Here is a 26,639-nt window from a genome sequence, read left to right as displayed (position 1 = left end):
CGGCGGGCATTCTGACACTGGGGGGGGGGATACTGACTAACTGCAACTGACATCCCAATGACACTAATACAGTGAACAGTGCTAATAAAAAATACTGACACTGTACTAATGACACTGGGCAGGAAGGGGTTAACATCTGGGGCGATGAAAGGGTTAACTGTGTGCTGTGTGTGTTTTACTGTGTGCTGTGTTTTACTAGGAAAACATGCTGCTGTGTATTTCTCTGCTGTGTACATATAAGTGATCACATATACTTTGTTCTCTTCTGCATAAAGGGAGGAGAAACAGTAGCATGTTGATCTTCCCAGTGAATGGCTGTGCAGGGGAAGGCGCGTCAGCCCAAACCTGAACAGTGGATTAGCTCGAAGCAAAGCCAGCACATTGTGCTCTCATGCCTTGGGTGGTCAGTTTTTATTGGGAAAGCAAATGGACTGGCATGAACACCAGATATTTCACACAAAGGAAGTAATACAAAGAGAACAGGATACTTTTTTTGTACATGGTACAGCAGGCACATATCAGGAATATGAAATGTTGGGTTTACATATTCTTCAATGAAGAATGTAATGTACTGAGAGTGCAGTAGTCAGGAGTATGAAATGTAAAACACAGTACTGGGGGCAATTTATCCAGTTTTGATAAATTTGTGTCTATAGTGCAGAGGTCAGGAGTATGTAACGCACAAGCCACTTTACAAAGTACAACCAAAATGACCTCCTTTTCCCAGGATAATCCCCACCCCCCAAGCCCATATCCCCAACAGTACAGATGTTACCTAAATACCCCCTTCTAGCACAAAGCTCTCAGTACAGACTCCCCCAACCCTCAGCACATACTGACCCCCCCTCCAGCACAGACACCTCAATGTAGATTAAACCCCCAGCACAGACTTACCACTGACTACCCCCCCCCCCCCCAGCATAGATGCCTCAGTACAGATAAACTTCCCCCGTCAGCACAAACCTCTCAGTACAGACTACCCCTCAATATTTTTCTAATTCCCCGTCCAGCTCCTCATTACACACACTCTTTCCTCCAACACAGAACCCCTTCAATATAGACCCCCCCCCCAGTTAAGAACCCCCACCAGTACAGACATATGACACCCCCACACCCTCCCTTAGTACATCACTGAGTTGGAGGCAGCATAATGGCTAAATGGTTAGCACTTCTGCCTGCCAATACTAGAGTCATTGGTTCAAATCCCAACCATGGCATCACCTGCCTAAAGTTTGCATGTTCTTCCTGTGCCTGCATGGGTTTCCTCTGGGTACTCTGTCTCCTCCCACACTCCAAAGACATGCTTGTAGGTTAATTGGTTCCTGTCTAAATTGTCCCTAGTATGTGTATGAATGTGAGTTAGGGACCTTAGATTGTACACCCCTTGAGGGTTAGGGACTGATGTGAATGTACAATATATATGTAAAAGTGCTGCATAAATTGACGGTGCTATACAAGTACCTGAAATAATAATACAACCACTCTGTAGTACTGAAAAGCATCTGCTTTGTGCCTTACTAATGAATTACAGTATAGCTGGTCTCTGAATTGATGATTGCTTTGTCCTCCTATTTAAGCCGGTGGATTCTGCCACATTTAATTTTAGTGCTGACATGATGCGTTTCTCTAGTCTGATATATATATATATATATATATATATATATATAGTAGGTATTTATTCAGACGTACCCAGGCTTCTTCTCTGTCTATTTGCATTGCCATCTCCCTGTTTTTTCATGTTTCCGCTGTATGTTTTCATATTCCTGCACACACACCCCAGCACCCACAAGTATTTTTAACTTGGTATTGAGAAATTCTACATAAACATTTAGAAATATCTACACCCTACTCTGGTGTGTCCTATATAACTATTAGGAACAATACGACTTCTTATAGATGTTCCTGCCTAGGTATCACAGTTTGTTTACACTTGTGACAGCCCATGCCGCCCTTCAAATATGCAATCCGCCCCGGTGGTATGTTGCCTTCTCAGCACCTGTTTTAAACCTATAAGCCCACACTATCGTGCCACATACATTGCACAAAGTTGCAGGACAGTTGTGATTATTAACTTGAATGGGTCATGTTCAGTAGAGGTACTGGCCACCCAGCACAACAAGGGCATACATTTTGCCATGTGCACGAAGCAAAGCATCATACCTGTGGCATGCGTACAACCTGATATGGATGCCTTTTGCAGCGTAACCACTTCCCAACCACTCTATCGCAGAAGTACTGCCATAGGGCCGCAGGGATGCGCAAAATCATGTGATTTTGCATTTCCAAGTAGGGGGTCCGTGCGCGCACTCTCAACCTGTGCTGCTATTGGCTCCACGGCATATCAATTACCAGGTCCCAGCTGCCAATTCTCGGCCGGCACTTGGTGATTGTCGGCAGAGCTGACAGGGGAGAGGTCTGTATGTAAACAACACAAATCTCTCCCCTGTCAGCATGAACATGCTGCTTTGTATTGCTCTGCACAGCAGAGCAATACAAAGCAGCTTGCCTACATAGTAAAACAGTAAAACACACACAGCACACTGTTAACCCTTTGATCACCCCAGATGTTTTTCCCTTCCTGCCCAATGTCATTAGTACAGTGACAGTGCTTTTTATTATCACTGATCACTGTATTAGAGTCACTGGAGGTGATTTTGCGCAGTCCTGCAATAAGTCACTGTTCGCTGCCATTACTAGTAAAAGAAAAAGAAAAATTCCAGTATATACCGCCATTTGTAGACGCTATAACTTTCACATAAACTAATTATTTGACACTTATTGGGATTTTTTTAAGCAAGGACATGTAGCAGAATACATTCTGGCCTAAATTTGTGAAGACATTTTATTTTTAAAAAATTTTATTGGATATGTTTTATAGCAAAATGTCAAAAATATTGTTTTCTTTTCAAAATTGTCTGTATTTTTTTGTTTATAGTGCAAGAAATAAAAATGCACAAGTGATCAAATACTGTCAAAAGAAAGCTCTACTTCTGGGAAAAGAAGGGCATAAATTTCATTTATGTACAACGTTGCATGACCGTGCAATTGTCAGTTAAAGAGTTATAACCAAAACAGAGTGAAGATCATCTAATGGGGATGCTGATCTAAGAGGGGAATTCCCCTCACTTTGTAGAGATTTTCCTATCACTTGCTATTGCATCTCGTGGACCTTTTATATAAATATATATATATATATGTATATATTTGCAGGACAGCTGTATGTCAAGGCTCATTGCACAATGTATTATTAACTGCTTCCTGTCCACCTTATAGCAGAAATGCTGCTACAGGGTGGCACGGTGCGCAAAATCACGTATGTATATGTGATTTTTCATTTTCAGGTAGGGGGCACGCCCTACCCACACCACCATTCGCGGCCATGGCTGTCAATCACTGGGTCCAAGCCGATAATCACTCACGGCACCCGGTGAGGAGGACTGTTTTGTTTACTAACAGTTATCCTCCCTGTTAGCTTGGGCACACTGCTCTGGATGACTGTGTACAGCACAGCCATCCAGAGCAGTGTGATTACAGTGAAGTACACTGACATGGCCTCCTAATAAAACACTCCCAGCACACAGTTAACCCTTTGATCGCCCCTCATATTAACCCCTTCCTGCCCAGTGCCATTAGTACAGTGTCAGTGCTTTTTTTTTAGCACTGATCACTGTATTGGTGTCACTGGGGATGTCAGTGACACCAAGTCAGTTCCCCCCAGTGTCAGAATGTCCGCTGATCACCGCCATTACTAGTAAAAATAAAAAAAAAATCTCAGTATATATACCGCTATTTGTAAATGCTATAATTTTCACATAAACCAATTAATTTATATGTATTGGGATTTTCAGTGCCCTGATGATCAGTGCTGATCTGTTCTGTGACACCTGCCGGTTATTGGTAGTACTTTCCTCACGCTGTGACAGTGTGAGGAAAGTGCTGCCAAAAACAGGCAACAGTATTTACTCTGTGATCTGCTGTGTCATTGGACACAGCTGATCACGTGTTAAAATGCCGCTTTGATTGGCCTTTTACCTCATCACGTGATCAGCTGTGTCTATAGGACACAGCGATCATGGAGATTGCCGGGTGCGCGCCACTGGGGGCTCCCAGGAGGGCGCATTCTGGGAGGACGTCATATGACGCCCTCACAGAACTGGGTAACCATGCCGTAGCCGTCATTCGGCTATAGAACGGTTACCAAGTGGTCAATGAAAAAGAGAAGGGTCTTAATGGAAATGAGAAGGGTCTGTCGCACAGGGTCTGTTCAACATGCATGCTGTTTATGGTCAACATAAGCTGAATTCCACAATGTTTTGCCTAATAGAAAGCTAAATGACCACAATGAACTAGAACGTACGTTCCAATAAAGGGGAAGTAAAATGTACCACTACCCTGGCATAGTGGGCATCAGGCCACATGCACACAGGGGCCTGAAACCATATGACATAAAACTGAGTGTATTTCTTTGGCTGGTACTGATTACAGCTACCCATAGAAAACAATGGCCTTATGCTGCTACACCTGGGGCTACACTGTAACTTGTGTAAATACTCAGATGTATACCCCTGAATGCAGACAGTCTGTATCCAGGGTCGTACGTCTGTACACATGCACATGTTTAGAAAAGTACAGGTGTATACCTGCATACTGCTACATACAGCCATTGATTTCTGTGGGAAGCTGTACCCAGCACCTGTAGCTCCGAGGCAGGAAAAAAAAACCAAATTTTACATCGTACAGCCCGAGGCCAGTGTGCATGAGGTCGAATGGATAACATTCCCTAGATGTGGTGGCTTAGGAATTTTTTTCTGGTTAAGCACATTTTGAGCAAGTATAGAAACTACCGGTTCATCTTGTCTTGAAATGCAGTGTCCTTGTAGCTTCCTGTGAGCTGATCTGGAAGCATAAAACAGTCTTATTTTCATTCTATAAACTGTAAAGCAGCCCATAAATTACTTTATTTTCTTCCTTTCCACCAGTGGAATGGTGGAAAGAAAATCTCTTGACAGCTTTATTGTGATCTACTGGCGAGGAGGGGGGGTGCAGGGAGCCTTTCCAGCCTGCAGAACACAATGATTACTGCTATTGGCTGTAGCCACTGGTCGTAATTGAATGTAAAAAATCTGACAGATTGGTTGTATCCAAGTCGACTGATGGATCAACTTGTGTAAATCAGCCTTGCCATACATGGATCGAATCTTGGTCGGTACCTGGTGGACCGGCTAAATTTCAAACCATGCATGGTCAGCTTAATTCTCTCCATCCCCCATGTATTGGAGAAGAATAAAGGTAGACATATTTGAAGTCCAGATTGGTTGACAGCTATTGTCCCTTCCATACATAGAGTGGAGTGAGTGAGCATAACCACCCAGGGACAAAAAGTTTACAGAAATATCAGGTGAAAATAAAGGAAAAATCTGCAACATATTAAATTTATATTTATATAAATTATATATTTATATTTTTGTTTTTAGGTGTGCTTTAACTTTAGCAAATCAGGCTCATTATTTTCATTTTTTGTAGATTTCATTAGAATAACAGCAAAATGTGCAGTAGTATCTGCATAATGAAGAGAAGGAAATCTGAATCTGTAGCTTACCTTGCAAATGTTTTACTACATGCGGGGACAAATGTCATCCAGTTATAAAGTTATTCAGTTCAGGTATAAAGTTCAGAATCAGCAATATAATTTTATCATTTTACCGAGCAAATCAAGAACTGGTGTCAGCGATCCTGTTGTATTGAGCCAAAATATTAAATTAAATTACTACATATAGACTGTACATGTTAGCTAATAGGGAAGTGGGTAGATATTACATTTTTTAATATAAGAACTTTAGAGTTGATTGATAGTAAACCTCATCTCCTATAACAAATAATCTCTCTCAAATTTCCTATGCACCTGCTCTTACTGTCAAGCCTATCCCATTGGCAGATGGCTATAAGTAGCTTAGGTTATCAAAGAGATGTTATCAAAATGTTCTGAGGTGCTGGATAACAGCAAAACCTGTCTACTTCTTCCACAAAATAACCTATCAACACTGCCATAGCAATATGCAAATGGTATGAATAAACAAACATAGTTACATAATACTTTCTAGAACATTTCATCTTTTTTTATTGGATTGTGAGCTCCTTTAGGTCCCATTCATATGTAAGCATTTTGTAGCTCGAAGTTTAAAGCTCCAAAACACTGAACATACAAAATGCCATGGTTTTCAATTATTTGAGCTACAAGCTTTTAGCTTCAAGCGTTTTGGGCTCCAGTAGACTTCAATGAGAGCATCTAAAACATGTTTGAGAAAACAAATTCCCATTTTTATTCCCTGTAATTAGCTTTCCATTGGTTAAAAAAACCCCATCAAGCCTCAGACACCTGCAAAAATTATAAATCCCCCCCAAAAAAAGCCTGCAAAACGACCAAAGACGCTTGGCTCAAGCGTAAATGCGGCTTTAGGGTACAGGGACTGTTGTTAATGAAATTTTGAACTCTATAATACACGATGTGCAATGTAATATGGCAGCCTTTATAGATAATGCAAAATAAGTGTAAGAATGAAATATGTTAAAGGAGAAGTACAGGCAAAGTTCGTTCTGCACTTCTGTGACCCATTTTCAGCTGACAACGGGCTGAAGCTCACTGTTGGCTGACATCACTCAGGATGTGGAAAAAGTCCAGATGGGAAAAGTAGTCTGGAGCAACATCTGGCTCAGCCTCTCAGTGAGCCTTTGAGAGCCTGAGCCAGCCGCTCCCTCCCCCTCCACAGCAGAGCAGACAGTGGTAACTGACAGTCACAGAGTGGCTGTGAGAACTCAGCAATTAGCAGTCATGTGATCGCTGAGTTCTCACACTTAGATCCAGGCTGGGGAAAAATGTAGCATCAGACCGATGCTGCATTCACCTAGGTAAGAATGATTTAAAAAGATAAAATATTCCCTACTTCTCTTTTAAGTGTAGTAGTACCACTGTAGGATACATTGAGGGGAATATTTCAAAACTGAAGTGGGCAGAATCTGGAATAGCTGTGCATTGCAACCAATCAACGTCTATCTTTAATTTTCAAAGCTTAACTGAACAAGCAGAAGAAGCCGATTAGTTGCTGTGTACAGCTACTCCATTTTCTGGCTGCTCCAGTTTTGATAAATTCCCCTCATTGTTCTATGGTTGGTGTGGTTTATTGAACTCCAGTGACCTTTGCACTATGTCATTAAATAAATACCAAAAGGTTCTAATGTTGCTTTAAGGGAGGTATGAAGCTACATACTACTTTAAAGATTAGCTTAATGAGAAATGTACCATGAAGAGGTACGGAGAAAATCCGTCATTACAAGATCTTTCAGCTTAAAGCGATAATTATTTCCCAATCCAAGTATAATTATCTTACACCTTGCTAAACTACTAAAGTGGCCATAGACAACTAGCTGACGGAATTGTTCTACTTTTTTTAGTTATGATACTCCCAGCATCTTCTTGGAAATAAGTTAAGGATGCAAGCCAAGGTTCACACCACAAAACGTCCTCCAGATCTGGTCCGGATGCTTTTCTGCATGCGCTTTTTTAACCTATTTTTTATGCATTTCCAGATGCTTTTTTCCTCCTTTTTTGGTAATTTCAATTACAAAATCTTTATTTTAATCATGGCCTGTCTTCCTGTCAGATCACTTCTTTGGAAGTGTCTTTTGTGTGCTGTTTGCTGTGCTGCTGTGTAGAGAAGGTGCCTGCACTGGCAGGCTTATTCATGGTTATGGCCATTGCAGTGCTGAAACTGCATGCCCATAAGAGAAGGCGTTATTGGGTACATCCACTGTTGATGGAGCCTGTCAGTGTCCAGATACAGCCTTCTATGCTCCACCTTGTCCAGATGTGCATGTGAACAGAAGAGGATCATGGGAGGAATTAAAATACATTTTCTTCTTTTTTTCTGTCACTGTACAGGGGTTTGGTGCATTTTTTATGCTTTTTCTTATGCATTCTAATAGAGTTCTGTGTATGGCAAAAGCAGCATGTGGTACTATTTTTTCTGGAACTGTGCACTGGAACACTGGTGTGAACTATGCCACTGGAACCCATGTAACATACTTTCCATGATTTTTTGATGCAGAAAAAAGTACTGCACTGCATGTGGTGTCAACTGATCCTAGCTAACTAAGAGTCAAAATCCTAATTAGACTGTGCCCACCAAGATGCACAGCATTGAAGAAGTACACTCATCACAGAGTGGTGAATGCACTCCTAGTATGCAAGCCATAACATATTTTAGTCCTCTGGGCTGGTGTCAGTTTTGATAATCAAAATTTGTTTAGACATTAGCAGGTTGTTTACAAGAGGGAGAAAGTTCCATCACTATCCAAATGAACATGTCTTCAGTTAGATAAATTTGACATTTTAGTGGGCATATCTGAGCTGTTTTAGACTTTACCTTCTGATAAATGGCTTATGTATGGTTCACTTCTAACATTTGAGATTTTTCTAGAGTCTTCTGTTCAAATACCAAATGGCCAGGATGGGAGCTGAATTTGAAGACCAATTCAGTAGAAGTATACAGTATTGCTCTCAAATGATTGCTGTCAATGTCTCACAAATTATATAGGCACTCAGCAAAAGCCCAAACCAATCATAATTCTAAGATTTGGCCATCATTGTATATGGCTATATACACTATATTGCCAAAAGTATTTGGACGCTTGCCTTTACACACACATGAACTTTAATGGCATCCCAGTCTTAGTCCGTAGGGTTCAATATTGAGTTGGCCCACCCTTTGCAGCTATAACAGCTTCAACTCTTCTGGGAAGGCTGTCCACAAGGTTTAGGAGTGTGTCTATGGGAATGTTTGACCATTATTCCAGAAGCGCATTTCTGAGGTTTTAGGCACTGATGTCGGACAAGAAGGTCTGGCTCACAGTCTCTGCTCAAATTCATCCCAAAGGTGTTCTATGGAGTTGAGGTCAGGGCTCTCTAAAGTCCAATAAAGTTCCTCCACCTAAACTCACTCATTCATGTCTTTATGGACCTTGCTTTGTGCTTGCACTGATGAGCAGTCATTTTATAACAGGAAGGGAACTAGTTCCACAAAGTTGGGAGCATTAAATTGTCCAAAATGTCTTGGTATGCTGACGTTTTAGGAGTTCTCTTCACTGGAACTAAGGGGCCAAGCCCAAACCCTGAAAAACAACCCCACACCATAATCTCCCCTCCACCAAACTTTACACTTTGCACAATGCAGTCAGTTCTCCTGGCAGCTGCCAAACCCAGACACATCCACTGGATTTCCAGACAGAGAAGTATGATTTGTCACTCCATAGAACATGTCTCTACTGCTCTAGAGTCAAGTGGGGGAGTGCTTTGCGCCACTTTGCATTGCACTTGGTGATGTAAGGCTTGGATGCAGCTGCTCGGCCATGGAAACCCATTTCATGAAACTCTCTATGCACTGTTGTCGTGCTAATCTGAAGGCCATGTGGTTAGCTTGTCATTCACAATCAATCTGAAAGTCATTTATTATAGTGAGTTCCAACACTTCATAAGTTTAAGTCAAGACTGAGTGACTATCACGGCTTCCCTTTAATCACTGCTGACTAAAAAACATCAGCATATTCAATCAAAGTTTGTTAAAACATGAAAATCTAATTATGGTGTGCAAATATTACTTGAATAAAAATTAGTTTTGGGCATAATGTGTTTTTTGTGGCATATAAGCCCTAAAATGAAATTTCATTTGTGAATAAGTCACAGTTAAAAATAACTATCTATAAATCTTGATGTTATCAGTAAGAACAATCAACTAAAATACTAATGATATGTAACGGTAGTTAGACGCATTCATCTACACTTGTTCTGTAATTTTGAAAATATTTTGTAACTTATTCAAGCCGCTTCTTCATTTCTAATGAGTGTCAGGGAAATGGCAATGTAATTGGTTAAGTGTCTGTGCTTTCAATGTGGATTTGAATCTAGGGGTATTTTCCTGACATTCATTAGAACTGAAGTGTCTTGCATAAGCTATGAAACATCTTCAACTTTACAGAAGTCCAGATGAATGTGACTAACCACTATAACATGTTCTGGATAGATAAAATGCTAATGATTTGCACATTTCTTATTTACTATAATCCAACACTTCAATTAGGTTACCTGGACTTCAGTGACCTCAATATACTAATGGAAATTATTAAAAAAAACAAAGAAGGATTTATCTACCATCTGTTGTATGAGAACCTTGTTTTGTATCTTCATTATGTACACATTCACCTCCATCTCCATCATTTATTTATTATAACACATTCATGTTTTCAGTAGTGGTACCTGCAAGTACAAGTAGTCCCAGCTTCTGCCCAAGTCAACTTTAAGCTCTATCCTTTATAGTGCATGTCTCAAACACACGGCCCATTGGCCAAATCTAGGCCACCAGGCTATTTCATGTGGTTCTCACACCTCTCCTTCAGCTACAGCACCACCCTTGGCTCTGCCTACAACTTGTCTCAACAGTCAGCAGCAGAGAGGAGGACAGAACTCCTCCACCAGATCCTGCTCTTCTCCATGCAGCTGTAGAGAGGATCGTTTCCCCCTCCCCATCTCAGCAGTCGGCAGCAGAGAGGAGAACATAACTCCTATAGATCCTGCACCTCTCTGTGCAGCCTCAGCACTTTTTCATCTCCACCTCCCCTGGTCTCAGCATTCAGCAGATCCCGGCAGCTAACTTCAGCCCTCCTCTGGTCCTCCTCCAGACCCTGTACATTCTGCTTCCCAGCTCTACTCCCAGCTTCTTACCAACAGCAGCACAAGATAAGGAGGGTGCACTCTGATAAAAGAGATGGTGGGGGACTCTTGACTTCTAATGGGGGGGTGGGCTCCTGACATCTCATGTAAGGGGGTGGAGTGCTCTGAACATATGCTTATAATTATTATGACAATACTACAATTCTATGCCAGCATAAAGGGAGGGTCGCACACCGCAGGTATCATCCACAAGGAACACCATGGAAGAACCATGTTCTGTCTGAGCAGTCTCCAATAGCGTTTCTTGTGGATGATACCATCAGTACGCGACCCTCCTTCTCAGACTTGCATCATCTTCTACAAAAGTGTGAGTGGGTTTGCATCAGACCTTCACAGCTCAAGTCTGTAGTTATTACTAAGACCAGTAATTTATTTATTTATTTATTTCAGGTACTTATATAGCGCTGTCAATTTACACAGTGCTTTCCAGAGATATATTGTACATTCACATCAGTCCCTAACCCTCAAGGAGCATACAATCTAAAGTCCCTAACTCACATTCATACATACTAGGGACAATTTAGACAGGAGCCAATTAACCTACCAGCATGTCTTTGGAGTGTGGGAGGAAACTAGAGTACCTGGAGGAAACCCACTCAGTCACAGGGAGAACATGCAAACTCCAGGCAGGTGGTGCCAGGGTTGGGATTCAAACCAGTGACCCTATTACTGCCAGGCAGAAGTGCTAACCATTTAGCCACTGTGCTGCCCAATAATTGAATGCAGAGTCAATTATTTAATATGATAAAGAGTAGATACACTTATATAGTCTCACAGATACAACTGGTCCTTTAAGAGCAACCAAAATACTGATATTGCCTGTGATGTAAGTGAGTTTGACACCTCTGCTTTAAAGTACATCCCAGGCTTCAGTGGGCTGTAGAGACTCTTGTATATGACAGTTGAATGATAGCTGTGGGGTTTATCACCAAGTGGATAGGGGATTGATTTGTTTTAAGATGTTATGGGCCAGGTCTGGTTGACTTTTATTTGCCTTTTGATAGTTTATAGAGTAACGCGATAATATTAAAATGTGTTTAGTTCTATTGAATTTGTTAAATGTTTTACTGTGTGATACTTTCACCATCATCATTGAAACATTGTAACAGGCAATTCATAAAAAGATATCCTTGTATTACCAATAAAAACACTCCGTGCTGAATTTTAAAACATATTACTGTAAAACTTTGTTTAAAGGCTATTTAAGGATGATTGTGCAAGAAGACACTTTTTAAAGTGACCCTGTCTGTTTTTGTAAACACTCCTCAAACCAGTTTCCTATAATTAAAGAGATCATATACTCACCTCCCTGGTGGCCCTTGTCTTCACCCTCCCCTCCCGTGCTGTAGCCTCTATAAAAAGTCTTCACCATTCAACATTCTGGGAATTTCTGATACATGTGGTCCCAACCTTGTGTTGTGGTTCCTTTCTTTGACTCCTATGTCTCTACAGGGCACAGCAGTGACATAGGGGTTGGAGGATGGAGTTACGGCACACAGCAGGGGAAACAGGCATCTGACATTCTGGGAAGTGTTGAATGCTGAAGAGTCTTATGAATTTATGTTTATGATGAAAAATCTCTTTTCATCCAAATATAATGAGTGAATACACATTCATTTCACAAGGAATTGTAAAAAATTATCTTTGGATTGCAAATATAAAAACTGCTGATTTATTTTTAGCAACTTTGGTTAATATGTTTCAACATCATTTTTATATTTTTTCCCCTTTTTTCCCTTTATGCACAATTTGCTTTTTGGATATTCTTGATAACATTTAATTAAAGAAGCACAGTCAAAGCTTGTTTGATCAAAGCTGTGGATCACATGTAGTATGATTTAAAAAAAAAAAGAAATGTAATACTTCTCTTTAATATTTATGATTTATTTCTAGTTTTTTTCTGATGAATAACATGTTGGTGTATGAATGAAATTATTCCAAGTTTTGAACAGCCCAGAGATTTATCTGTGCCATTACATATCTTTTTGTTTTCTCAGTATAACAATGGTTTCAGCATTCTGTGTTGAAATTAGTGTGTACAAGGGTGACCTTACTACTTAGTGCCAAATGGGCAGTAATCCATGCTAGGCTTACAGAGCTTTGAAACACCTTTAAAAGTGCATATTCTCCACTTGGTAAATGTACAACACAAATGGTGAATGTATGTGACTATTGTGTTAAATTTATAGTTATCACATTTGCCTCCTTTGTTAATACACCCCTTAGTGATTGATAGAGACATGGACATTGTTCAGCTTTTATATTGTATTGTAAATGAGGAAGTCATTCCTTCTCTCCAGCAAACTACAATATCATGATTTCAGGCAGCCCCACTACCCCTGTAGAAGTCTAATTAGATGCTCATCATTAAATGAAGTTGGGAATATTGGTTGTTTTGATTTGTAATTGATTAAATGTGTTACATAACAGACTGAGAAACACAGAAATTGCTCTTTATTTAAATAATTTATACTGTAATTGCTGCGTAATTATCGACTATCCCCCATCTGTCAGTAATGTTAAACATATTCAGTAAGTGCAAATTGCAGCATCCAATATAATTCGTGATCTGCCTTATACTGTTCTTGATTTAGCTAAGCTAATTCTGATTAGGTGGTTTGAATTGCAGAGCTTTGCATTTGTTCCTGTGCAGAGAGCCCAAGAGATTTTCATTATTTAGCACATTATTTTGTAGATTGACTCATATATACAAGTCATTGATGTGACTTGAGGCAAATGTTCTATGAGATGTTAGAGAGGAACTTCAGTTCCTTCGTGTACTGGTCCTGCCCCTCATTTCTCACTCTTCCATCTCTGGTGCATATGTGACAAAGGTCTCTGCCTGGTCTTTGGGATCCGTCAGAGACCTGTGGCACATATGTGTGGGGTTTTCCATGCACAGTACCGGGGATCTTGACATCTACTGGGTCTGTGCGAATCCTCACTTACCAGAATCAGATGGCCACAGCCCACTGAGATCTTCAGAGCTTCTGGATGAAATCTTTTTTACTGTAACCATGGCTATGCAATTAATCCACATAAACATCTATAGGTATGTCTTGTATACATGCAGTACATTTACATGCATTTGCCTGAACGCAGAAAAATCTTGAAAATGTTGACAATTTATTTTCACTAGTATTCAAATGCTTATCACCTCAGCACCCTTAACATATTCTACACAGCATGGCAAGCAAAGCTTAATTCTGTAGAGTGCTGTCAGCAAAATCCCACAATAATTACCAACACTCTGAGTAGTAAAGCAAACAAAATCTAAAAAGCCAAATACTATTTTTACATGGATTACCGTGAATTACATAGTACATAGGCTGATAAAAAACATTTGCCTATTACGTTTAACTTTAAAAAAACACTAAAACACAGCATTTAATCCAAATGAAGGCAAGAATCCTCATGCATGGAATTTTTTGAAAACCTTTTTTTATTAGTTTTAATAATAGTTTAACATAATATAAAGTTACAGTATGAAAGTATGATAGTGAGTTCTGTGCAAAACTGTTAGACCCACAATTATACGTAAGGTAGTATTGTTACAGCAATGTCATGAACATAATAATACAGAAACTTACAAGATGAAACAATCAGAACAATGATCTAACAGACCCTGAAAGACCCTTACCATCCTTTTGAGTGGAGGCTTAGATGGATTATGTTCCTCTGCAGGGGCAAGGGCTAGAGATAAACCCCTCATCTAAGTGACATGAGGTTTACAACCTCCTAAGTCATATATCTAGAAATTTTGGAATAAATTGAGGGGGTTATATCTGGTATGATAATATCTTACAGAAGAAAACAAAAATAAGAAGAAGAAGAGAAAAAGAAATTAACAAAATGTTTGGAAACTGCATTCCAATTCCAGAGAATTGTTGAATGTTGTATTGATGAGACCTAAGTTTGATTTCAGGGAAAGGAGGAAGGTTAAACCTTCATAACTACACCAGAGAATTTCTAAACTCTGCTTTTCAACACCATTTAGTATATTTAAAACAGGTCATAATAAAGGAAAGCTCCAATGATGACAGTGTGGTTTCCATAAAGGCTGTCCATCTGGAAAATAACTTTTTGGTTGGATCAAAGTTTTGAAGTATTGTATCTCTTTGTACACCAGAGATTTGAATTTGTGACTGTTGCAGCTGAAGGAATGATCCATGTTTTGAGAATCATTTTGTAGGCGGTTAATAGGCAGAGATGAGTCACGCATTGGATTTTAAAGAATCGCATGATCTTTGCTGACTTAGGGCACCCATGCAGTGGACAGTACTGTCCCAGCCAATAGAACTTGAGCGCAGTACTAATAGATCTAGTCATCATGCAAAGTTATTCAGAAGGGATTTAACATGTTTACTACTGATCTCTGTACTGATACCACTAATCTCTCTGGCTACTGTGTGTATAATTCCTTTTCATGTCACTCAATGTACTACTGTACAAAAACTTCAGCATTGTCCCCTTCAGTCTAGTGTGCGTTGACCTCAACAGCTACGTAGTGTTTGTTCTTTTACAAATGAGATATTCTGCCTATTCAGTGTAGATCACAATAACCTCTGATTCAAGTATACTCTTTACTCTTAGGTGTACTATGTCTTTATTACCTCAGTAGTAATCCCAAGATCTCTGTGTACTTTGCTTTGAACTCAGCAGCTGCCTGCTTTTTTACTGCATGGTGTATGATCTCAGAACTTCTTCCTGCCTTAACACCTTTGGTAACTGCTTGCACACACTGACTTCATTCATACTATATCTGTGTATCATTTTTAGCGTTGGATACCAAAGTATCATCATTACCAGATTTCTAAATATTGACATTTTCTGTAAATAAATTCTACCTTGCTACTACAACATCTGGAAGGATAGAAGCAGAAAATGTTTAGCCCTAAGGGCAAGACTAAACTGCAGGAAGGAATGTGCGCCTATCTGTTAACATGAGGAAAATTACAAAAACAACACATAGAAAAAACTGAGCAAAAAGGAAAACTGAAACACAAATACAGTTTATGAGAAGATAAAATCAAAGTGTTGACATATGTTCAGTTTTCAAATAGGCTGCATAATAGACTTGACTGCGTGCAATAAGAAAGCTAGGAAAACAGTTTTATAAAAAAAGAGTTTGGCAAATGTAAGAGATGATGTTCCTAATTTTTGTTGGTAGGGACAGAAAATCCTGTGTTTTACAAACATTCATGTTGCAAGGGGACGTATAATTACACCAATTGCAGATATTATAAAAAGGCACCAAGACTTTGAGAATCTGAGGTACATTGGCATGAATAGAAACAAATATGTGTATGACTGCCCTCAAAATCTCAAGTGTTAAACTATATAAAACAAAAAAAAAGTGTTAAATATTACCATATAAAATGTAGCAACAAAATATTCACTTTCAAAATATTTAATTATTATTAAATCCAAATAAATGAAGTCCTTAATGTCCACCACAGGGGCGGACTGACCATTTGGAAACTCGGGCACTGCCCGAGGGCCCGGGGTCAGTAGGGGGCCCCATGAGATGCCCTTGGTACCTTTTTTAATAGGCTTTTTTGAGTTTGGGCAAGGACACAGGGGCCCCATGATCCCCTATTGCCTGGGGGCCCCATGAGTTGTCAGTCCGCCCCTGGTCCACCATCAGGTGCAATATGTGCAAATATATATACTGTATATTGAAATAAATTTGTACAAAAATCACTTTGCATAAAAGTGTGATGTCAAAGCACACAGTGTCCTTCACCTCTTCAAGTAAATGGCTCACCTCTTTCAACACAACTTAAAATACTAAGTAAAAATGGGTTTCATAAAAGGTATCATACACAATGCAATCCACTTCCAATCTTGTTGGAGCACTATGCAATCTTTAACAGCCAACGATGGGTAATTGATCCACTCTCCATTAATGGGTTTGCAAGGATCTCACAGTTCCAGACTATTTGCCAATATGTCAAAAACAGAAAAACAGAAGTGAAGGCTTCATAGCATAAAACAATCTATTATTTATTAATAAAAACCATCATAAATACACTCACATTGCCATGTGTTATGCCCGATCTTAAGGAGGTACCTTTTAAAGAGATACATTTTTATTTTGTATTTTAATTTGTGTTGAAAGAGGTGAGCCATTTACTTGAAAGGTGAAGGACACTGGATGCTTTCACATCATACTTTTATGCAAAGTGATTTTTTTTGTACAAATGTGTGTATATATATATATATATATATACAGTTGCAAGAAAAAGTATGTGAACCCCTTTGGATTACGTGGAGTTTTGCATGAATTGGGCATAAAATGTGCTCTGAACGTCATCTAAGTCACAACAATAGAAGAACACAGTCTGCTGAACATAATACTACACAAACATTAGATGTTGCCATGGTTTAATTGCACATAACATGTAAACATTCACAGTGCAGGGAGGAAAAAGTATGTGAACCTTTGGACTTAATAACTGGTTGACCCTCCTTCGGCAGCAATAACCTCAACCAAACGTTTCCTGTAGTTGCAGCTCAGACCTGCACAACAATCTGGAGTCATTTTGGACCACTCCTCTTCACAAAACTGTTTCAGTGTAGCAATATTCTTGGGATGTCTGGTGTGAATCGCTCTCTTAAGGTCATGCCACAGCATTTCAATCGGGTTGAGGTCAGGACTCTGACTGAGCCACTCCAGAAGGCGTATTCTGTGCTGTTGCAGCCATTGTTTTGTTGAATTACTTGTATGCTTTGGGTCATTGTCCTGTTGCATCACCCATCCTCTGCGGAGCTTCAGTTGGCGGACAGATGGTCGTACCTTTTCCTGCAAAATGTCTTGATAAACTCTGGAATTCATTTTCCCATCAATGACAACAATCCCTCAGGCCCTGAGGCAGCATAGCAGCCCCAAACCATGATGCTCCCTCCGCCATGTTTTACAGTGGGGATGAGGTTTTGATGTTGGTGTGCTGTGCCTTTTTTTCTCCACACATAGTGTTGTGTGTTCTTCCCAAACAACTCAATCTTGGTTTCATCTATCCACAGTATATTTTGCCAGTAGTGCTGTGGAACATCCAGGTGCTCTTTTGCAAACTTCAAACGTGCTGCAATATTCTTTTTGGACAGCAATGGCTTCCTCCGTGGTGTCCTCCCATGTACTCCATTCTTGTTTAATGTTTTCCTTATTGTAGATGTGTCAACAAAAATGTTAGCATGTGCCAGAGATTTCTGTAGGTCTTTAGCGGACACTCTGGGATTCTTCTTTACCTCATGCAGCATTCTGCGCTGTGCTCTTGCAGTCATTTTTACAGGACGACCATGCCTAGGGAGAGTAGCAACAGTGCTAAACTTTCTCCATTTGTAGACAGTCTGTCTTACCATGGACACATGAACATCAAGGCTTTTGGAGGTACTTTTGTAACCCTTTCCAGCTTCATGCAAGTCAACAATTCTTGATCGTAGGTCTTCTGATAGCTCTTTTCTGCGAGGCATGGTCCACATCAGACAGTGCTTCTTGAAACCAGTAAACCCAAAACAGGTGTGTGTTTTTTAAGGGCAGGACAGCTGTCCGCAACACATCCAATATCATCACACTGATTGGAGTCAAGGTTGGCTCACTCCTGGCTCCAATTAGCTCTGGGAGAAGTCATTAAGCTAGGGCTTCACATACTTTTTCCTCCCTGCACTGTGAATGTTTACATGTTATGTGCAATTAAACCATGGCAACATCTAATGTTTGTGTAGTATTATGTTCAGCAGACTGTGTTCTTCTATTGTTGTGACTTAGATGACATTCAGAGCACATTTTATGCCCAATTCATGCTAAACTCCATGTAATCCCAAGGGGTTCACATACTTTTTCTTGCAACTGTATATATATTTTTTTTTTTTTTTTTTTTTTGCACATACTGCACCTGATGGTGGACATTGCGGACTTTGTTTATTTGGTTTTAATAATAATAGTTATTATGGTCACATTGTTTGAGAACTGAGTTGCACAATATTTTGAAAGTGAATATTTTGTTGATACATTTTATATGGTATTATTTTAACACTTTTTCTTGTTTTAGATAGTTTAACACTTGAGATTTTGAGCACAGTCATACACATATTTGCTTCTTTGCACACTCCACAGTGAGTTTAGTGACTGCAGCTGCATAAATATTTATTATATCTTAGGCGTGGAGCTTTTCACATTGACATTGGCATAAATTCCTGCCTTCTGCACCCTACTGTTTTTATGAGTAGACACCTTTCATGCTAAAGGGTCACTGTTTACAGCATTGGTATTTTGGATAGAGTGAGAAAGAGTTAGAACGTTTGTCATGGTTTATTGTTGTTTCCATTGGGACATTAAGCCCTCTATTTGTACTGGTGGACATTGTCACTGAGAGTTTGTCGACAGAAAAAAGGGCTCTGGGAATTTTTTCAATGGGGACACTTGTTCTAGGGATAGTTGTCTAAGAATAGATATTCCTCACTATGGAACGTTTCCTATCACTTCCTTGTGTTATTATTATTATTATTATTATACAGGATTTATATAGCACCAACAGTTTGCTCAGCGCTTTACAATATAACGGGAGACAATACAGCAACAATACAGTTCAATACAAGAGGGAAAGGAGGGCCCTGCAAAAATATACTTCACAATGCACTTTAGCATAATAGGTTAAAGACTGCAAGTAGTAATAAGAATTAGTTTTTTTTAGCATTAATATGTCAAAATCTACAAATAAAACACTGCTTGTAAAGCATTTCCTTTAAAAACGTAAGAAATCTCAGAAATTCAGCAGTGCTCCCCAGCAATTCTGGCCCAGAAGTGCACACTGAGCACGTCACATGATGACACTCTTTGGGACAGCATGTTGCATCATCCCTATCAGCATGTTCTCCTAGAATGTCCTGTCCTCCTAGAATCAGCTCTATGAGTCACAGTCTTTCTTTTAGAGAGGAGGTGTGGGGGCATGGCTTGCATTCCCTTAGGGCTGCATGTGTGATTGTGCAAAAGACACATATGGACATACAGCTGTAGTCTCAACTGGGAGCGTACTGTCAAGTGTGGCTCCATGGGACTTTGCAAGACAATGGAGCATCCCTCAAACAGGAAACAAGGGAAGTTGGATGTTCCCAAAGTGCTGTATCAAAGCACAGTAATAGAAAGTTATGTGGAAAGGAAAAGTGTGGAAGAAAAAGGTGCACAAGCAGCAGGGATAACCAAAGCCTGGAGAGGATTGTCATGAAAAGGCCATTCAAAAGTGTTGGGGACTTTCACAAGGAGTGGACTGAGGCTGGAGTCAGTGCATCAAGAGCCACCACACACAGACGGATCCTGGACATGGGCTTCAAATGTCGTATTCCTTTTGTCAAGCCGCTCCTGAACAATAAACAATGTCAGAAGCGTCTTACCTGGGCTAAAGAAATACAGACCTGGTCTGTTGCTCAGTGGTCCACAGTCCTCTTTTCTGATGAGAACAACTTTTGCATCTCATTTGGAAACCAAGGACCCAGAGTATGGAGGAAGAATGGAGAGGCACACACTGCAAGATGCTTGAAGTCCAGTGTGAAGTTTCCACAGTCTGTGTTGATTTGGGGAGCCATGTCATCTGCTGGTGTTGGTCCACTGTGCTTCATTAAGTCCAGGGTCAATGCAACCGTCTAGCAGGAGATTTTGGAGCACTTCATGCTTCCTTCTGCAGACGAGCTTTATGGGAATGCTGACTTCATTTTCCAGCAGGACTTGGCACCTGCCCACATGCAAAAGCACCAAAACCTGATTCAATGACCGTGGGTTTACTGTGCTTGATTGGCCAGCAAACTCGCCTGACCTGAACCCCATAGAGAATCTATGGGGCATTGCCAAGAGAAAGATGAGAGACATAAGACCGAATAATGCAGAAGAGCTGAAGGCCGCTATTGAAGCATCCTGGTCTTCCATAACACCTCAGCAGTGCCACAGGCTGATAGCTTCCATGCCACGCTGCATTGAGGCAGTAATTGCTGCAAAAGGGGCCCAAACCAAGTACTGAGTACATATGCATGCTTATACTTTTCAGAGGTCCAATATTGTTCTATGTACAATCCTTGTTTTATTGATTGCATGTAATATTCTCATTTTCTGAGATTGTGGATTTGGGGTTTTCATGAGCTGTAAGCTATAATTATCACAATTATGACAAATCACGGCTTGAACTATCTTGCTTTGCATGTAATGAGTCTATTTCATGTATTAATTTCACCTTTTAAGTTGCATTACTGAAATAAATGAACTTTTGGACGATATTCTAATTTTTCGAGTTTCACTTGTATATGGATTTCAAGTAATAATGCTCAATCCTTCTTAAATGCAACCTCCTATGATAGTAATATGGGAGTTGTCATTACTGTCTTGCTTTTAAAGATACACATTTCAAGGCTGTCATCTTCATCCTTCCTTTACTATTAGGCATAATGTCACTTTTGTAAAAATACATACATATCAATTTCACAGGATGCATGCTTGTTCCAGGTTAGTAACCCAGTAAAGCACTGAAATATGGATAAGGTATTTTTTATTTATTTATTTCAGGTACTTATGTAGCGCCATCAATTTACACACCACTTTACATATATATTGTACATTCACATCAGTCCCTAACCCTTAAGGGGTGTACAATCTAAAGTCCCTAACTCACATTCATATACAAGGGCCAATTTAGACAGGATCCAATTAACCTACCAGCATGTCTTTGGAGTGTGGGAGGAAACTTGAGTACCCGGAGGAAAACCACATGGGCACAGGGAGAACATGCAAACTCCAGGCAGGAGGTGCCATGGCTGGGATTCAAACCAATGACCCTAGTACTGCCAGGTGGAAGTGCTAACCATTTAGCCACTGTGCTGCCCTATAAGGTAGACACAAAACCTTGACAACAAGGTAAAAATGGCATCTCCCATGTTACTATCATAACAGGGTTTCCTTAAGAGACCCAGCATGCCCAGTGAATCATTTCCAGAATCCAAATAAATGATCTATAAAACAAAATCTGTGTTTTCTATCATTCAATATTTTTATCGAACATTTTTTAAGTTACAACAGTAAAAAGGCGGTCACAATGAGTGGTGACATTTTGCCAATAGTATCCATGATGAGAGCACTGCATCAGAAAAGAATATACACAGAATATGACCATAATATGGTTTCAGTGAATGTTACATAGCTGGAAGGTAGCGATATCAGAAACAAAAAGATTGAAGGGGCCAAGGGGAAAAAAGGGTTAGGTGGGCACCCCACGGTCATGGTCAGGATCAAAATCCTATTAATAGGAGGTATCCCATATGTCTAAATATTTGGTAACAGCCGTGGAAATTACAAGTGAACCATGGTTCCCAAATATTTGTTAACCTAGGCATAGCATCTATTGATTTAGCTATATAACTTGACCTTTCTGTAGCTACTACAAATAGCATTGGTGAAGCATTATGTTTCTTATTTTAGCTTTAATATTTGTGCTATTTATTTTACTGTCCATTGCATGTGTTTTATGATTTTGAATCAGTTATATGAACAACATATTTTATGGCCACTAATAATAGACACAACATTGTGTTGATGTCCAGGAATCCAGCTTCTAGGCAAGTTATTTTCATTAGCTGGAAGAATTATGTCCACTTGTCGGCACTCGTAAATTCCTAGCATCAATATTTGTAAGTAACAGCAGGTGTGATAGTGGATCTCTTCCAAGCATGAAACCCCTGTCTTGTGTTGCTGGTAAGCCAAATAAGCACTGTGATCTAGACTGATGAACCAGTTCTAAACAGTCTGTATCCATGCAACATAGCATAACCTAATTAAATAAAAAACAAGATACTCTTGGATTAAAAAGAAATATGTCATAAAGCATGTGTTGTGTAGCACATGTCCTCAATGCAGGAGGTGTATAGCAAAAAAGGTTTGAAATGGCAGTTCAGGGGCATCTAAGAACAGAATATGGGGCCTGTAGTGACAGCTGTGGGAAGGTAATGCATGAAAATGCACAAACTATGAAGAATTGGCCCATCATGGAGACACAAATGAAATGGTAGAACTTCAAGGTTTAACCATAGGAGATACAAGCAAAGAAAAATAGATCTATCAGTGCAAGTGCCTGTTCATGTCTTTTTGAGTGAGTTGAGTTTTGTGCGTTATAATTAATAAATGTACAGCAGTGCAGCATTATAATTTTTTAATGGTAATGCCTGTTTTAGCCTCCACAGGAAAAATAGTAACATGCAATGTTACTTAAAGTAAGAAATATATCACTTAAAAATGTGTGATCTTAAGTCAATTTAAACATCTTTATGAGTATATTGCAGTCCAAATTCTGTATTACATGTTGTATTTTTGCACAATAAGGCCCCTCAGCCTTTTCAGATGGACTTGATCGGATGGTCCATTCACCCCCATGGATCGGCAACTGTAAATGAACTTGTGGATTTTTACACCTGCCTATTTCTGGGTCCAATCTGGTCCACTATAAAAAAAAAATGGAAGGAGATCCGTCCTCTGTTTAGGCAGATCAGAGGGTAGTCGGGTATAAACAGACAGCAGAGTCTGTTTACACCCGGCCACCCATAGAGCAGAGCAGGCTCTGTCCATGTCCGCTGTGCATAAACGGAGAGTGTCAACTGCTCACTGCTCCAGTCAGCAAGGGATTTGTGAGAGGATCCCTTGCTCATTAGGATGGATTCTAAAGATGTAGTATGATTACAACATACTGGGAATGTGTGTATGGAAGATTGTATTCCTTGCTTTAAGATGTTTACCTTTTATATACTTGTTACATAGTTACTATTGTGTTCTCCTTGCCTCTAGTTTTGTAAAATATGCATGACACTTGCGTTTTTGTGTGCTAACACATTTCAACCTATTATGTTAAGTATTTTTTTTTACTTTGTCTTCTCAAAAATTACATAAAAAGGACACATTAACATGAAAATGCATGCACAGTACATGCAGTTATGCGCATATAAAACATACAGTAAGTCACTGCTCATATAGAATTTTTAATGTGTAGTAGTCAATGGTCCTTGAAACTTAAATATGCCCATAAGGACACTGGCAAGGTTTCCAACAGGATTATAAGAATAAGTTCACATCATGTTAGTAAAGGTGGTTTACCACTGTAAACATCATGATGATGAAAATACAAAGGAATGCATTAGAGCAGTGGTCTCCAAACTACGAACCTGGGGCTAGATTTGGCTCTCTGCTTGCCAGCCCTTGAGGCATTATTCTTGCCACTGACACCAACAATGGGGCATAATTCCTGCCACTGACACCAACAATGGGGCACTATTCCTTCCATTGACATTAACAATATGGCTTCATTCCTTTGGCTGACAACAAAAATGATGCACTATTCCTTCCACTGACACCAACTATTTCTCTCCCTAATACCAAAGATTGGGCATTATTTACATCTAAAGTCTCACAGTCTGGCCCCCCTAAAGTCTGATGGAAAGTAAACTGGCCCTTTAGAAAGCTTGGGGACCCCTGTATTAGAGTTTAGAGTTGCCATGATAACATTACTGTGATGAAATAAAAACTGCATATTGGATGCTGGTCTCAAAAGTTAGGCTCCAATATAAATCATGTGAAATGTATAGTTGACTGTATGCAGGACAGAAGGCGTTGAAGATAAAAACAGGCAGTGTTCATTGTAGGTAAGGTCATTATAAAAAATCCAACAGTCGGTAATTCAATTTGTTAAGTGTGGAATCTAAAACAAGATCCAAAAGCAGAGATGCTGAGGTATCCCAATGTGTGTTATCCAGCATGAAGAGTGAGGTAGAATAAGTTAGCTTGATTCTTGTTGCATTTGTTTTATGATTTACATGTATGTTCTGCCCATCGAAAATATTTGTAGACTTAATCCAAAATACTTGTGCTGTTCATTGTGTGCCGATATCTTAATCCTTCTGACTACTGTGTAACCCCTCTGCCTGTCCCTCAGTGTGCTACCATGCAATAACGTCAACATCTTCCTTCTTGGTCTAGTGTGCTTTGACCTTTGCTGCTGTTGAGTTCCTTGTGCTTTTACAAATTAGGAATTCTGCCTACTCATCAGTGTAGTTTCTCAGTAACTCCTGAGTTTCTAAGTCTGCTAGTACTATGCAGTATCCACTGCTGTCAGCATACCAAGCTGTAATGTAAATGACTCTGCATAATCCTATGTGTATTATGCCTTTATTACTCTGTGTGCTTTTCATTGACCTCATCAGCTGCTGCCTTTTTTTGCACTGTGTACTTCCTTGGTACTTCTTCCTACCAACTTAGTGTATTTTAACACCTTCAGTAACTCCCTGTACACAGTGATCTATTTCTTAGCATTGAGTACCAACGTTTAAGCATTAGACATTTTCAGATGCCTGTAGGTGCATTGCAAAATTTAGGAACTGTTGATAAGCAAGTTACTAAAAGAATCAAGACCATTCATTTTGGTGTTCTGTACCACAACTAACATTATAGTTAACGTTGCAATACAAAAAGAATGGCATCCTCTTCATAATTGCACATATCCAGAAATCCAGCTGTAGGATGCTCCTACCCAAAAGTGTCTTTGTGGGTTGGTTGTACCCCTTCATTTTATAATCATGCCATTACAATTTATAACAACTCAGTATTTATTGATTTCAAATCAAGTTTCTTTAGGAAAAATTATAAAAGATAAAACGGTGATGCAGATGAAAAAATATTTTAAATTTTTTTCAGAAGTTGTTTTTCAATCCATTAAGTGTCAGTGAAACTAAATTTGATTTGATTCCCTCTTTATACAGCTGGTAATGGTGGACCAGAACCACATAGCCGGTGAAGAGTGCAAAGCTTCCTTGGATGAACAATTTGGAAGTCACAGAACAATGTTTATCCAGTGTGATGTCACAGACCAGGAACAGCTAAGAGGTACTAATAAGTGAGGAAAGAAGGAGATTGGTTAAGTATATTGACTTGGTTTTCCCATGGCAGCGCAATGTTCTAGATTTGTAAAGGAGCTATTAAAAATCACATGAAAACAATGCAATGATATTTAAGGATTTTGCAGGCAGAGGGTGAAAATGTAATCTGAAGAACAATTACAAATGTAGAAATAGTAATAGTAAAGGGTATAGCTAAGCCATTGTAGTCATATTGCTGCACAGTTCTGTTACGCATATTCTTAACACTTGAATATTTTTTAGAGCACTCTTATAACAGAATTATTTTAAATATATCCACATATTAGAGATGTAAAAACAAAGGTTGCATGCACTGCAGCTGAGGTCATGCCCATGAAAGGTTGGAGCTTTTTAGCAACTGCACTATAATGACAGAGCCTCAATATAGCTAATTACAGGATACATCCGCTCTATATACTGTAGTGTCATGGTGTTACTAAGGCAGTCTTCCTAGCTGCATTCATGCCTCAGGATGTTTCCCTATTTTTAACTGAAAGCTAATCTCTTCTTTACTGTAGCTTCAAAGTTTACATAAGAAAGAAATGTTACACAATAATGACACAAAGACATCTGTTTTCCCCTTAAGACTTTCCTGCCTTAGGAACTAACTAGTCTGACCTTGCCAATGTGTAGCCAAACCTCAACATTTTAGTATCTCAACATTTTAGCTAATTGAATTTTCTTGTCTGTAACAAGAAGATAAGGTTAATTCAGGCTGACTTCCAAGAAACAGCAACACATACTCTACTCCTAAGAAGGGGTCATGAGCCTGCAGGTGTCCTGCTATGTTGAGATATGGTCTTGTACCCTTTATTATCAGCCATATGCCCTCTCATTTACCAGTTTGGTGGTGAAAGGAAGATTAAGGTTAAGAATGAATAATGCCTCAGCAATCTTTTATTTTTCTCAAAACCTCCTAATGTTT

The 26,639-nt window shown here is 39.5% G+C and overlaps 1 protein-coding gene across 1 annotated transcript in view; it reads left to right on the top strand.

Annotated features, from left to right (window-relative positions):
• The window catches only part of HPGD (15-hydroxyprostaglandin dehydrogenase), a 118,609-nt gene that overhangs the window by 8,662 nt on the left and 83,308 nt on the right, over positions 1-26,639 (top strand). Inside the window, exon 2 of the mRNA XM_089684043.1 lies at positions 25,559-25,682. Coding sequence (XP_089540169.1) covers positions 25,559-25,682 — 124 coding nt within the window. The remainder of the gene's footprint in view (positions 1-25,558; positions 25,683-26,639) is intronic.

The sequence above is a fragment of the Staurois parvus genome, unplaced genomic scaffold, assembly GCF_062004578.1.
Source record: "Staurois parvus isolate SC_StPar_1 unplaced genomic scaffold, SC_StPar_1.0 ptg000334l, whole genome shotgun sequence".
NCBI lineage: Eukaryota > Metazoa > Chordata > Amphibia > Anura > Ranidae > Staurois > Staurois parvus.
Note: the sequence above shows the minus strand (reverse complement) of the source record. Positions and strands in the feature narration are given on the sequence as shown.